The sequence below is a fragment of the Leucoraja erinacea genome, chromosome 1 (assembly GCF_028641065.1).
Source record: "Leucoraja erinacea ecotype New England chromosome 1, Leri_hhj_1, whole genome shotgun sequence".
Taxonomy (NCBI): domain Eukaryota; kingdom Metazoa; phylum Chordata; class Chondrichthyes; order Rajiformes; family Rajidae; genus Leucoraja; species Leucoraja erinaceus.
In genome coordinates, this window is record NC_073377.1 from 104655713 (window position 1) to 104671979 (window position 16267).

A 16267-nucleotide genomic window follows, 5' to 3' on the forward strand; every position below is an offset into this window, starting at 1 on the left:
TGCAGATTGGATCTGTTGCTATTTAATGCCACAAGTAACACATTAGTACACTGCCTTATTGGATCTTCTTAGGGAAATAAAATTAACAACACAAAAACTCCTTCTTGTATAAATTTACCAGAACAATTGTACTCACTGGCTTGCCTTGCACGGTGTTTGTGGGTTCTTGCCAAATCCTTTCCTGAGTGTGTCCCTTCTGACCCGTGCTCTGTTCCCTCTGATGAAATTCCAATAGGGAAAGGAGGCGTGCTATCAGTTTTTGACCATCCCTCTTCAGCCTGAGAGTCAGCACAGCCACTGCCAACTTCAGACGTGGAGGCCTCCTTTCCACTGTATTCTCTGTCAGAGGAATCCAGAAACAGATCCATCCTGGACTGATAGGAATCCATTTGAACCTCACTATCAACCAGCTTGACCTTTTTATCAATCTTGCTCTGGAGTAGCTTGGTAGCAGAGGCTATCTGGACTGCTGCATTTTCATCTGTCTCTGATGCAGCTAATTCATTATTCTTGTTATCTTTTTGCAGCAGATTTTCATCCACGGTTGCAGAATTGATTTTATCCAAACCAGTGACAGTGACAGCAGATGTCTCTGGACCACCATCCATCCCTTGAGCAATAGACACTTGGAATTCCACCATGCCTGAGTGCTGGTTTCTTCTCTGCTCCGTACGGCAGGTACCTTGCAATAGCAATTCCCCAGGGCTGCCACATTCTTTTAATAACAACCTTGAGCTGCTCTGTCTCTCTTCTCTTTTCCCCGAAACATCTGTGTCACTTTCTGTCTCTCCATAGTAAGCCTCGTCCTGAGACTCAGAGATGTAAAGCTCAAAAGGAAGGTTCTGCTTGGCTGATGCTTTCCTTCCGGCGATTTGTAGTGTCGTTTCTACGGTTTCTCTGCTTCTTGTTTCTTCATTTACTGTATACTGTGGCTCATCAGCTTTCTCACTGATGGATCTAAAGGGATTACAAGAAACCCTCACAACAATTAGATACATAAAAACCTTTGTAATTCACTTTATTCTTTCACCAATATTCTTATTATTTATAGTAGTCTCGTGTTTATTATAACTTTGCCTTCTGTTGCAAGGCTTATAAGCAATATATGGAACAGGTGTCGCAAAAACAAACCAAGGGGTGGATTTGCAAATTGAATTAAACTGAAATGGAAATCAGGTAGTCTGTAAAATGCACAGCTGAGATAGAATTGTGGTCTTGACAGCCCAGAGCACCTTGATAATGTACGCTGATATCACATAAAATGTCTGCACAATTTCTGATACCAGTGATGTTGTTTAAATGTACTGATTCACAAACTGCTGGGGCTTTGTTTCCATCATGAGTGAACTCTCAAATTATCTGTAGTTAAATCACAACCAAAACCTGAACTTTTAAAGTTTTAGAATCTTTCTTCATTCGGAGAAGTTCAAAATTAGGTACACGCATCAGTGGTGAAACCTTCGTCATTGCAGGAATGTATGGTCAAGATATGTAATGTTCTTTTAGGTCAGAGAGTATCATGCAATCGTCAGGGATTGCATTTAGACCAGTGACACAGAAATTAAGAGCACCAATCAGCAGTTGTATGTGCAAACTATCAAGTAACAGGTTTCTAATCTGATTACCTAAATATACATTGAAGATATAGAAACCAGGGGGCTAAAATTGCAGCCGTGAAGCACTAGTGAGTCAGACATTCAGAATGATGAAAAGACTCTGGAAGTCATCATTCAGATTTACAGCCATTTTTAACAGCCTGCCTGAACTTAATTAAACTTTAAAGAAAATGAAAGCAATCAACAAATCAATCGAATTGCAAATATAATATTAAAAGGTCAAATCTTTATCAGTTGCAGGATAACTTAATGGTGGCATTTTGCAGGCATTTTGATGGTGTGATTGATTGCTTACTGTTTTCTTCAAAATGCCACTTGCATAGGAATAACTTTCTACATTAGCCCCCAATATGCCAATGACCAGTAATTTTCTGGGAGTAGCAAAACAAGAAACACATATGACTCATATAATTAATGTTTCTGCAGCAGTGACAGCTCTCGCAAATATTGACACATTTTACCTTTACAAACATCACATTTCAGCCCTTGTGCAACAATGGTGTCTGCATTTTTGTTTATGTGCTTTCTTTTCTCTCAGCCTCATTTTGTGCTTCTTGCTATGGCCCACTAACTGTCACATGGACTTCACTAGCTCAGAGGGTATAATGATCTACTCCACAAATTATTCCACTGCTGTAACTGCAACTTTGTGAAAGACTGCCAGGGACTGTAATCTAAGTCAGGTAAGCTGAATGATTCCATTTCTTCCTTGTCCGTGACAGGCTGGAATCTCTTGGGTCAACTTGGTTCTCTACTAGTGGTCTAGATGTATTGTAAGTAGTTGACATAATCTTGCAAAGAGCCGTGCGCAGATTGCCACAGGTTATGTTTGTATCCTTCTATGTGGGAATGTATCTCCGTCTATTGCCTTTTGTTTAAAAATGTTCGCACAATAAGGGGAGAATATTACTGTAAATGGGTGTCATGTGATCAGCATACATTTGGTGGGCTGATGCATTTGTTTCTGAGCTGTGTGACTCTATCACTCTATAAATAATCTTTGCAATATTACACTGCAGAGCAAAGCATAGTTACTCTCCTTAATGACATTAAAATCCAGGAAACAGCAAACATTACTTAAGTCCAAGCCACAAGGTAGAGAAACAACTTAAGGAAAGTGCACAGTTTATGAAAATTGCAGAATACACTAATTATTGCTTTGTTCTTGGGTCAATTAGATTATTAGAACTTGTTGTTTGCTGTTTCCTGCATTTTACTGTTTAGTTCTGTTATTGCAAAATATGAAGCATAGATGTTTCAACAAATGAAGAAGCAATAGTTTTTAACACAAGAAGCTCTATCTACCTTTTAATGAGAATTTGCAGGGTATCACTTGCCCCATCGATCAGCTGCATGGCTTCTGAATGGGTTAATTCTGAACAAGACTTACTGTTGATTGAAATGAGTTCATCTCCTTCACACAATCCAGAATTGCAGGCTTTGCTTTTTTTCCGCACCTGGAGACAGGACAGATGCACACAAAGCTAAATCTAGTTGGAAACCATTCTTAAAATCAAAGCGCTGAATACTAAATTCAAAATAGTAAAGAAAACTCTTCACACTTGGTGTCATTTTTAATTAGTTTTGAAGCTGTCATTGACATTATAAATCCTTTAATAGCTAGTATTAAATGATAGATTTAAGGATTACCACCTTATAGGGCACTGTGTTATATAGCATGACACCAAACTGTATGGCTGTACTGCTGCCAGGTTTACACTAAAGGACACAAAGTGCTGGAGTAATTCAGTGGGTCAGGCAGCATCTCTAGACAACATGAACAATCAAGAATCTAATCAAGAATCTGTCAATCTCCACTTGAAAAATACCCAATCACTTGGCCCCCACAGCCGTCTGTGGTAATGAATTCCATGTAATCACCACCCTCTGACTAAAGAAATTCCTCCTCACCTCCTTGGGTACATCCAAATAAAAAGTATGTCCTTTTACTCTGAGGCTGTGCCCTCTGGTCCTAGTCTCTCCCACTAGTGAAAACACCCTCTCCACATCCACTCTATCCAGGCATTTCATTATTCGGTAAATTTCAAGGAGATCTCCCCTCATCCTTCTAAAGTCCAGCGATTTCAGACCCTATGCCATCAAACGTTCATCATTCGTAAACCCAGTCATCCAAGGGATCATTCTCATAAACCTCCTCTGGAACGTCTCCAATGCCAGCACATCCCTCCCCAGATGTGGGGCCCAAAAGTGCTCACAATACTCCAAATGAGGTCTGACCTGTGCCTCAGCATTACATCCCTATTTTCATATTCTAGTCCTCCAACACTGCATTTGCCTTCCTTACTATACATTTAACATGCCAGTTAACATTTTGAGCATCCTGCACCAGCACTCCCAAGTCCCCTTGCACCAATTTCCATGTACAGAAGGCCACATCAGGAAAACCAGATGCTGTAAATGAGGTTAGGATGGGTGCTCATTGAGCTCTGTTTCACCTGGAAGGTTGCTGGGGTCCCTAGATGGAGGCAAGGGAGGAAGTATAGCAATGGTTGTAACATATCCTGATGATTCAGGGGAGAGAGGGGTTTGGGTGGGAGGGATGAGAGTACCAAAGTTGCAGAGGGAGCTATCTTTCTGGAGGATGGGATTGGGAAGATGTGACTGTTGGTGGGATCACGTTGGAGAGTTGAGACCGGTGGTAGGATCGCGTTGGCAGAAATGTTGGAGAATGATGTGTTGAATGCGAAGGCTGGTTGGGTGAAAGGTTAGGGCCAGGGAAGCTCTAACCTTGTTCCATCAGGGGGAGGAGGAGTGAGAACAGAACCACGGCACACAGCGAAGATCCAGGTGCAGGATCGATCTATGACAGAAGGGGGAGAAGCCAAGAAAGAAGACATCTCAGATGGCCTAGAATGTAAAACTTCATCTTGGGAGCAGATGCAGCAAAGATGGAGGAATTGAGAGTAGGGCATAGCATCTTTGCAAGAAGCAGGATGGGAGGAAGTGTAACTGGGAGTCGGTAGATTTGCAGTAGACATCAGTTGATAGTCTGATCCATGAGATGTAGACTGAGAGATCAAGAAAGGCAATGTGTCCGAGATAGACCTTGAATATAGATAGACCTTTATTTCTTAAGAAGATTTTCTGCAAAACTCTCCACTAAATAACAAGCCAGTTTTCTTTCATTTTGGAGCGTTCCAACAAAGTGGTCAGTGGTAAGGACATTTTCATCCTTTATGCTCAGATCTTAAACATAATCATATTAGACATGAAGAGTAATGTAGCGTTGACAGGCCTTTCAACTCATCTCAGCTAGGACCAAGGAGATATATAAACTCATTCTTTTTGGCAGTACTCTGCCTGTAGTCTTCCATTTCCACGGTCAATATTCTATGTTCTATTTTTGCTTTTATAGTTGACAACACACTACAAATTGCAGCCATCTCATTTGTCACATAGATAATAGGTTGAAATGGCTTAATCTTGTTTTCTAATATAATCAAAACAAATTATATAACAGTTTAAGGTTTTAAGTTTGGGTTTATTAATGAGTGGAATGAGCTGCTAGAGGTAGGTATGTTACAAAACCTACCTGAATTGTCATTGAGAATCTACCCCAGCCCGTGCGCACGATTTTGGTGCTGTTTAGAGGGGGCGGGTTTAAAACGCGATTTTTACTAGGCTGTTGCAATTGAAAATGTTCAGCCTAGTAAATCATTAACGAAAAATCGCTGAAAGACCCCGTCGCAAAAGGTATTATTAGTTTTTATGGCCTTGTATAATAGTTATAGTAGTTTAAAAAATCTAAACCCGCGACCTCTCGCAGCCCCAGGGTTTTATAAAGCAAACAATTAAAGGTATGTACCTTATTTTTACATTAAAAGGGGCTTCTTAAGAACCCTGTATATAAAGTTTTCTATAGCGAGTAGCTCATTTTGGGCTCTTTATATCCCGCAGTACTTTTCTGGGCATTTGAGGGCACAAATCCACTGCAATGTGAACGTTCTAAACCAGCGCGTTCACAGGAACCCACTAGAAAGCTGATTTAAAATTGGGACTTTAATTTACAGCAATTAAACACTAAATTCCTTCCATTTGGCCTATAAATTGATGTAAATGAGATTTAAAAATCATGTTTTATTGTGAATTATTTGTGAATATTATTTGGACACTTAGGCTATTTAAAAATGTTAATCATTTATTAAGAAATAGATAGATGTTTAGATCTAGTAATTGAAGTTTGAAATTAGCTCCAATTGGGTAACTAACTAATTATATGCTTTAATTTCAGGTCATCCAAGTAAGATTATTTTATATTTGTTTCAGAATGGTTCAATCTATGATAACTGAAAATTTCATTCAGTTCTCTTAATTTTTAAGAAGGTTATGGGCTTTTGACTGTCCATGATCACAGCTTTTTTGTTATGTCCATAGAAAATCAATAGGGAACAAGATGCTAATTTCCGAGTATGAAAATGGCCATAACTTTTTTATTACTTGAGATATGAAGTGAATTAGGTGTCAAATTAAACTTCTTTTTATGCTTTATCTGATGGGATAAATTGCAGACTTGATTTTTTAAATCTCAAAATTTTGTAACATTGCTACTAGAGGAGGTTGTTGAGGTAGGTACTATAACAATATTTAAAATACTTTGGTCAGGTAAATGGATGGGAAAGATTTAGAGGGATATGGGCCAAACACAAGCAGATGGGACTAGTATAGTTAGGGCATCTTGGTCGGAATGGACAAGATGGTCTGAAAGACCTGTTTCCCTGTTCTGTGACTCGATGAGAGAAGTACCTAAAGGCATATTCAGGACTTTGAATCATTTTGTGCTATAATTAAGTTAATGGAATGGGGGAGAGGAACCAACTAGGACTTTAGTTTTGGAAGTCAAGTGAAAGATTTCACTAACAGGACTCCCATTCTAGTGCGGTATTACTGGAATGTTAATTACAGGAGGAGCCAATAGTCAACTCAGTCCAAATTTCCACTGGAATATTGCAGAAAGAATGTTGCATAGACAAAGACACCATTTAAAGTGTGACTGGTGGAGAGAGTAAATGTCTTTCATGGATGGATGATCAGCCATGATCATATCGAATGCCGGTGCAGGCTCGAAGGGCTGAATGGCCTACTCCTGCACTTATTTTCTATGTTATGAAGTTGTTATCCAACTTGTCAGGAAGTTGGTAGCTGTATTTCACTGCAGAAAAATAATCCATTTTCAATTATATAACAGAGAAAAAACATTGTTATGGGATTAAATTTCTATCATTTTAAATCATAACATCACATCCCTTTCATTTACTAATTCAGTGATTCTTAACAAAGAAAACATTATTATTTTAGTATAATCTACATTGCGCCTTTCACAAAGAAATGGTGGCTCCTCCTAATCAGCTTAGCTTTATGAAGATTTTCAATATTGACATTAAACCATTTGCACGATTTGTTCCTTCATCATTTTTACACCAGGTTGCAATCTTCAGATCCTCGTGTGCAATCCATCAATTCAGTAAATCAATCCAATTTATTTTACTGTAAAAATCATTTGTTTATTGGTTGTAAATCTCCCAATTTATTCTCTTTACACAAATTGTTTTAATTCACATGATTTAATATGTTGTCATTTCTGTGCTTCATTGATGACACAAGGGTTTGAGAAAAAAAAATCTCATTTTTTTGTATTCATGTTCTGTCTTCATACTTCTTCTTGCTCTAATACTAGATGAAAGCAGATCTGTTATCGGAAACTAGTCCTTCAAGTAAGCCATGGCAAAAACATTTAGATCTCAACTCATCGATACTGTAATTTCTGCAGGTGTATAGTGGAGAGCATAAGCATTAGGGCCAGCTTCGGTCATGAAGGTCCAAGAATTAAAACGGCTGCAGAAAGTGGTGGACATTGCCCAGTCCTTCATGGGTATCAACCTCCCCATCATCAAGGTGATTTACAGGAAATACTTTCTCAAAGGGGAAAACTAGTATCATCAAAGACTCACCACATTACTCTGGCCACACTCTTTTCTGCTGCCACCATGGGGAAGAAGGTATTGAACCTGAGAACCATATCCTCTTTGTTCAAGGACAGCTTCATCCCATTAACCATCGGGCTCTTGAACCATACTGCACAACTCTAATCACAATCTTTGAACTATTAAGGACTTTGTATAAGGTTATACTATGTACTTCCGTTTGCACTGCTATAATCTGGTTACCTAGTAAACTGATAATCTATTGTATTATTGTTTGTATATTTGTTTAGTTTAGTTTAGAGATACAGGGCGGAAATAGGCCGTTCTGCCCACCGGGTCCACGCCGACCAGCGATCCCCACACATTAACACTAGCCCCTTACACACTAGGGACAATTCTTACATTTACCAAGCCAATTTACCTACATACCTGTACATCTTTGGAGTCTGGGAGGAAATCGAAGATCTCAGAGAAAACCAACGCAGGTCATGGGGAGAACGTACAAACTCCGTACAGACAGCAACTGTAGTCGGGATCGAACCTGGGTCTCCAGCGCTGCATTCCTTATAAAGCAGCAACTCTACCGCTGCGCCACCATGCCGCCCTAGTTGTATTGTGTACCAGCAAAGGCACAGCAAGTAAGAATGTCATTATTCTGGTCCCCATGTATATGACAATTCAACATTAATTTATAGTGGTAAATAAATTCAAATGTTGCATTTCAACCACTTGCAGTAACTATTTACCAGCACCTGGAATTTTTTATTCTCTTTTTCACAGAATTCTACATGTACTCTATGTAAAATGTACACGACTACATCGCAATTTCTGATTGCTTGTTCCTACATGATAAATATTGTTTTTGCTTTACCTTTTATTTGAGTTGGCTGTCTTAGCAAGGCTAATAAAACAAACTTCTTGCTATTATTGCTTGTGTAGTGACTAATCCTGTGTACTCAGTGTGTACAAAAACAAATCTTTTCCCACAGGATAACTCATTGAAAGATTGAGGGTTGGCTATAATTCCTCGGCTTTAAACCCTTTACACCTAAAGTCACGACCATTGACTGTGAACAGCAGCTGTGGCAGATTCTTGGGGTGGGCAACATTCCCCAGCATTCAACAATGCCAGTTCTATGGACAGAGCAACTTGATTTGCAATGTCAAAATTGCAAAGCAGCGATAGGTTCTTCAATTAAGCAATGTAACCGCTAAATTGTCTCATCTTGCTTCTGGCTATGAAACTGTTACAATGTTAAGAGACAGGTACACCAACAACCCTCCAGTCTAATACGGAGAGAGAGAAGGTTGTTCAATGCTTAAAATGACATTACATTCTACAATTCCATCTGGAAATTAACCCCAGTGCTACGTTTATCTTTCCGTAGCCTTTATTATCCCATAACGAATACTTATCATGATACAAAGGATGGCACTTAGCTCACTGGGGTGGGAGAATGCAACCTTCACGTGGTCCACCCTGTTTCGACAAATGCAATCAACCCAACGTGCACAAACAAATTGATCAAATGGAACAAGTTGTTGTTGTTCTTATTCTTGCGTGTGGCGTGCACAGTCTAAAGTTGTAGGCAACTTGTTCTATTTGATTTAATTTGATTGTGCACGCCAGGTTAATTGCATTTGGCAAAACAGGGCGGACCATGTGCAGGTTGCAATCTCCCACCCCTAGAACAAGTTGACCTACACCTTTAGGCTGTGCACATCATACACAAGAAGATTTAGCTCACTAAGTCAATATCAGTTCCCAACAGGTTACTTATTTGTCCCAATTCCTCTTGAAATAATCATCCCACTTCTATAAATGCCTTCTCAAAAGCACCTTCGCAAAATGCCCTCATTCTGAAAGAATCCAGGATGCACAGGGTGGCACAGCTGGTAGAGCTTCCTTCTCACAATGCCCGTGACCAGTATTCAATCCTGACATCAGGTGCTATCTGTGTGGAGTTTGCATGTTCCCCCTGTGATTGTGTGAGTTTCCTCTGAGTGCTCCCATATCCCAAAGAAATGTAGCTTTTTTGGTTAATCAGCCTCTGTAAATTGTAAATGGTTATATATTTGTCCCCTCAGATCCCTCCACCTCATATGTAAAGAAAATCTCCAGTCATCTCCACATTAAAAGCAATTTTGGAATTGCAAGTTTATTCGTCAGTATTATATGTGTTCTGTCAAAGTATTTCTTTCTAGTAACTATATCCATCACTGGCGTCAGATCAGATGTTCCCTAATGTCTTGTCCTTCCTTAATGAAGAACATTATGGAGCACAGGAAAAAGCCATTCTTGGTCTGTGCCGAATATGATGCCTAGTTAAATTAATCTCCATTGCCTGCACGCAATCCATATTCTTCCATTTACAGCATATCCATTTGCCTATCAAAAAGCTTTTTAAATGGCCCTATTGTATCTGCCTCCACTACCACCCCTGGCAGCATATTCCTGACACCCATCATTCTCTCTGTAAAATACTTGCCCCAAACCATCTCTTATAAATGTTGACCCTCTCACCTTAAAGCCTCTAGACTTTACATTTCAACCCTCAGAAAAACATTCTGATTGTCTACCTTATCTTGCCTCTTATAATTAACAAAAACTTCTATAAGGTCACCCTGCAGCCTCCAAAACGCCACCAAGAAAATAATATGTTTGTTTAACCTCTCCTTATAGCTATTACACTAAACCAGACAGTATTCTGAGAAACCTCTTCTGCACCCCCTCAAACAGAACTGCACACTATATTCCAAATGCAGTCTCAGCAGAGTCCTTTTAAGCTACAACATAACTTCCAGACTCTTATACACAATGTCCTGATAAAGTCCTGGCAAAGAAGACAAGTACTGTATACCACCTTCCTTACCACTCTATTTACTTGTGTTGCCACTTTCAGGGATCTCTGGACTTTGACTCCAAGATCCCTCTATGTATCAATGCTGTTAAGAATCTTTCCATTCATAGTCTACATTCCCCTTACGTTCCCCCTCCCTCTCCATCTATATTCCTAAAAAAATGTGCAAGTCAACAATCTCTAGCTGCACCATAACTCTTTAATCTCGTTGTCTCACACCTTGTGTGTGTTCATCTCTGACCTAGTGTTCAAACCCCCACCTTGCCTGAGCTCATCTATGATCTGCTATGCTGTGTCCTGCCCCTCCACTCTTCTAGCTTTCTTTCCTTCCACCCCTGCAATCAGTCTGAAGAAGGGTGCTAACCAAAAACATTACCTATCCATGTTCTCCAGGGATGCTGCCTGACCCGCTGAGATACTCCAGCATTTTGTCTTTTCTTGGTAACCCAGCATCTATAGTTCCTTGTTATATGTGACGGCTTTTACTTTGGTTTAGAGATACAGCATGGAAACCTTGACATCCTTCGGCACACCAAGGCCCCGCCGACCATTGTCCTACTTGTTTACAATAGTTTTATGTTATCTCACTTTCTCATTCACTCTGGACCTATCAACTTACAAAACCTGCATGTCTTTGCAACACGGGAGGAAACCAGAGCACCTGGAGGAAACCCACTCAATCACAGGAGAGTGTGCAAACTCAGCACAGACAGTAACTGAAGTCAGGATCGAACTCGGTTCTCTGATGCGGTTAGGCAGCAGCTCTACCAGTTGTGCCATCCTTGTTTTCAGCAAAGAGATATAAAATAGCAATTTGTATATTGGGGAAAAAAGTGAAAATATCTGAAGACTTTGAAGAACGGTCTCAACGCAAAACTTCACCTATCCATTCACTCCATAGATGCCAATTGACCCACCGAGATACTCCAACACTTTTGTTTTACTCAAGAATGCAGCATCTGCAGTTTCTTGCATCTCAATATTACACCCAACCTTGGATATTGTTAATGCTTTATACCGCGACTTGTCAGCAGAGGTCGCAGTTGCTTACCTAATTATCAGACTGTAATTAACAGGATGCGTAGAACAAAATGCACCAGGGGCAGATCACTTGGAGTTGCCTTATAAGTCCAAATATTTATTCACACCACATGGTTCTTAGATTCTACTGATTACATTTGATCCTCATACTCCCATTAATTTTGATTTCCTAAATGGAAAGTGAAAAGAATACTTCTCCCACTTCCAATTTAAATATTTAAAACTTAGGTAGTTGAGGGAAATTCCATGAATTGTATCCATGCCTTTCCTGTAAAAAAAATGTGATTTTAAAACACTATTATTTCTGATTAAGATAAACTTTATTAATTGCAGAGAATTTATAGAAATAAGTATATTAAAAACTGAAGAGAGACCAAGAGGGGAAAACATAACTGATAATTATGGCCTTTGACAATAGACAATAGGTGCAGGAGTAGGCCATTCAGCACTTCAAGCCAGCACTGCCATTCAATGTGATCATGGCTGATCATCCACAATCAGTTTCCCGTTCCTGCCTTCTCCCCATATCCCTTGACTCCGCTATCTTTAAGAGCTCTATCTAACTCTCTCTTGAAAGAATCCAGAGAACTGGCCTCCACTGCCGTCTGAGGCAGAGAATTTCACTGACTCACAACTGTGTGAAAAGTATTTCCTCATCTCTGTTCTAAATGGCTTACCCCTTATTCTTAAACTGTGGCTCCTAGTTCTGGACTCCCTCAACATCGGGAACATGTTTCCTGCCTCTAGCGTGTCCAAACCCTAAATAATCTTATACGTTTCAATAAGATAACCTCTCATCCTTCTAAATTCCAGAGTGTACAAGCCCAGCCGCTCGATTATATCAACCTACGCTGCACCCCCTCAATAACAAGAATGTCCTTCCTCAAATTTGGAGACCAAAACTGCACACAATACTCCAGATGTGGTCTCACTGGGGCCCTGTTCCACATTCCTCCCACATCCCAAAGACATGCAGATTGTAGGTTAACTAGCCTCTGTAAATTGCCTCTCATTTCTAAGGAATGGATAGCATAGTAGTTGTGTGCAGGGTGAACGGTGGTCAAAGTAGATCCTGTGGGCCCAAGGCCCAGTTTCCATGATGTATCTCTAAAACTTTGAGCCAACTTTCACTCCTGTTCCCACCTTTGCAATCCAAGGTCAAACATAATGACAACATACTCAGTGTAGTTTGTTGTTATTCACTGATCTGAATATCATTACTGCACCTTTCAGTTTAGTTTATTTTACTATTGTCACATGTACCAAGACGGAGTGAAAAGCTTTTTGTTGCTTTCTATCTAGTCACGTAAAAGACTATACATCATTACAATCAAGCTGTCCACTGTGTAGCACAGGTATAGGTGATGTTTCGTGTCAGAAGGAGGATCCTGACCCAAAACGTCACCTATTCATGTTGTCCAGAGATGCTGCCTGACCCGCGGAGTTACCCCAACACTTTGTGTCTTTTTTCATAAACCAGCATCGGCAATTCCTTATATCACCTTTCATTCCATTGACCTTCAGGATGTAGAGATACAATTTGGAACTCAGTATTGGCAGGGTTGGAAACATCTTAATTGAGCACGCCAGAAATGCTAAACATTAGGATTTGGTTTCATCCATTTCCTGGAGCTCTGTTAATCTTTAAGCTTGGTGGTGGGGGGGGGGGGGGGGGACTTATTTTCCTAGTCCCTACCTGGTCGGAGAGGCAGTTTTCCTACCATCGGGGTCTGGAGTGGCGTTTCCTGACGGGACTGGCTAGAACCACGGCTTCGTCAGCCGCACAGCGCTGGAACGCTATCACAGAGTGGAGCGGGAGATGCCTTGCCCGGATCGCCGCGCTGGAGCTCCGGATTGCTGAGACCGCCGATTGAACATCGCGGAGCTGCAAGTATGTGGTGCAGCCAGTCACGGGCGGCGGCGCTGACTTTAACATCGGGAGCGTGGGATCTTTCACTGAGATTGCCAGTGGTGGAGCTCCATCCAGCGCGGCCTGTCGGATTCGGAGGCCGTGGTCTCCGGTAAGGAAGTGGCCGTTCCAGGCCTCCCAAGCTGCTGAGCGGATTCTCCCGACGCCGGAGCACCATCACCCGGCGAAGAAGGGCCTGAAACATCGGGCCCTGTAGCGGCGACTGCGGAAGCCTCAATAGACCTGACTATGGGGTGGACAAGGGGATGGGGACTGGACTTTGTGCCTTCCCTCACAGTGGGAACCATTGTGGGGGGATGTTTTTATGTTAAATTTCTTCTTGAATGTTATGTTGTATTTTTATTAGTGTGTTGCGAGGACATCTGAATTTCCCCTGAAAAGGGGATTAATAAAGTATTTATTATTATTATTTATTAGGCTGCAAGAGGGACATAAAACCATTAATTGCTTAGACTCCCCACTTTCTGAATCTGAAATACTGCATCAACAGATGTGTCGAAACTGAGAGTTAGCTGAAGACCAAGATCGAGGTTGCATTATGAATACCAAACACAGCAATGCAAATGTCAGTGGCCAGATCAACAAATGCGGACAGATTCATGGCAGCAATCTGCACAGAATACCAGTAAAGAAGCTGCACACATTACTCGAGTCATTTGTGCTGATCGCTTCTATAAAAGGCAACTGCCTCTAAGCCTGGTTCTTCGGTGAAGTAATTTCAGTGCAGTTAATAGCAAGAATTGCCAGCTTGTACTATTTCTGCAGTTCATTCTTTACACCATGAAAACATATGGATCAAATTTGGGAGAGTTTTTTTCCTGAATGCAATTGTCTTTGGCTGTAACATGCTGTAAAATTCTCCTTCCCCCGCTAACATAACTTGTGGCTTTCATTGTTACGCTCTGCGCCAGATGGAGATTGCTCGTAGTTTTGCAAGGATAACAGATTTACAGTTCAGACAGAGAAGCAGATCATGGATCAGTTCCGCAAAATAAATCCCGATTTTCACAAATTAATACAATTATACATCAGAGTTCACAGTTTATGGCGTTCAAAATACTCTGGTGGGAGAGAGGAGTGCCCTTACCAGCTATAGACTGGCTTGAAAAAATAGCATCCAAGTTGATTAATGGCATTGGACGCGAAGATTGTATATAGTTTGGCAATGGAACAATCTTCTTTGTTTGCCTTTCAAAGTATCACTGTCACTGCCCATGACAATTATTTAGCTCCAGCCGTTTAACAAAATGAACTCTTGAGACTTTCCATTCTGAAAAAGTCATTCTGTTTGCAATGAGACTTTCCATTCTAGGACAATTCTTTAGTAAATGTGGCTTCCCCCCCAGCTAACATAGATGGATCCATCACCTGCGTCTCCTTTGTGTCCCATTGTTCTGCTCTTCTTCCGTCTCCCTCCCAGACGGAACAAGAATAGAGTCCCTCTGGTTTGTCAACTTTCACCCCACCAGCCTCTGCATCCAACACATCCTCCAACATTCATGTCACCTCCAACTGGATCCCACCACCAGTCACATCTTACCATCTCCACCCCTTTCCATCATCCGCAGAGACTGCTCCCTCCGCAACTCCTTGGTTCACTCATCGCTTCCCACCCAAACCATTCCCACCTCAGGTAACCGTAGGAGATATAACACCTGTCCTAATGCCTCCTCTCTCACCTCCATCCAGGAAGTGGCTGCGAGTTGGGGGGCTTTGCGTCAGTAGATAGGGCCGTTATGGGGTAAACGGGCAAATTAATAATATTAATTTGCCCGTTAATATCAAGGGGGTAGTTAGCGTGTGCGCAGGGGGGGGGGGGGGGGGGTGGGTGGGGGATAGTTAGTGTGTGTGTGTGATGCCGCATGCTGCCCCCCTCTTCCCGCAATCGCACGTTGGGGGAACAGACCCAACGGGTCTGCACTTGGTCTAGTTTTAATATAACATTGCACACATGCAAGTCCACAAGTAGCAAACAAAATGTGTAGATCACCTCTGAAAAGTACATAGTTACAATACCACTTGTTTTAGTGACTGTGAAAATGGAAAAAAAAATTAATTAACTAGATCCTGGTAAACCAATAATTATTGGCGAAAAACCAGTCCAGGCATTACATTTTGGGCTTCTACTCCATCCCAACTTAGTTGTGTGTGTGTGTGTGTGTGTGTGTGTGTGTGTGTGTGTGTGTGTGTGTGTGTGTGTGTGTGTGTGTGTGTGTGTGTGTGTGTGTGTGTGTGTGTGTGTGTGTGTGTGTGTGTGTGTGTGTGTGTGTGTGTGTGTGTGTGTGTGTGTGTGTGTGTGTGTGTGAGGGAGGGAGGGAAGGAAAGAAGGGAGGGAGAGAGAAAAGGGAGGAAGGAGGGAAGGGAATGAAGGAAGTAGAGACAGAATGGAGGGAGGGAAGGAGAGAAAGAAGGGAGGGGAGGAGAGAAGGGAAAAGAGAGAGAGGAAGGAGACAAAGAAGGGAGGGAGGTAAGGAGAGAAGGGAAAATAGAGAGAGGAAGGAGGGAGGGAAGGAGAGAAGGGAGGGAGGGAAGAAGGGAAGGGAGGGAGGGAAGGGAAGGAGAGAAGGGAGGGAGAGGGCCGGCAGCGGGTGTGGATGCCGGCGTCCGGGTGGACGGGTGTGAGCTGAGGCCGATGTTTGTAAATGTTGCTCCAACCAATGGCCCGGCCCGGCCCTCCCTGTGTTGTTCACCACGTCTCCCCGGGGAGAGAGAGGGGAGAGCTGGGGCTGTGTGTGTGAAGCACGGTGACTGGAGGGGCGAGAGCGCTGCCCCGCGACCGTGAGGGAACGACCCACCTCCCCCTCTCGCCCTTCTCCATTCCCCCTCACACCCCCTCCCCTTCTACCCCTTTCTTCCCCCTCCCCCCCTCTACTCTCT

General features: G+C 41.9%; 1 protein-coding gene across 3 annotated transcripts in view; it reads right to left on the minus strand.

Annotated features, from left to right (window-relative positions):
- Positions 1-16267, minus strand: part of LOC129700265 (synaptopodin-2-like) — a 101064-nt gene that overhangs the window by 42490 nt on the left and 42307 nt on the right. For all 3 annotated transcript variants that reach the window (XM_055640601.1, XM_055640593.1, XM_055640611.1), the window contains exons 2-3: positions 2922-3073; positions 137-957 (exon numbers count right to left, since the gene is read on the minus strand). In XM_055640601.1, coding sequence (XP_055496576.1) covers positions 137-957; positions 2922-3073 — 973 coding nt within the window. The remainder of the gene's footprint in view (positions 1-136; positions 958-2921; positions 3074-16267) is intronic.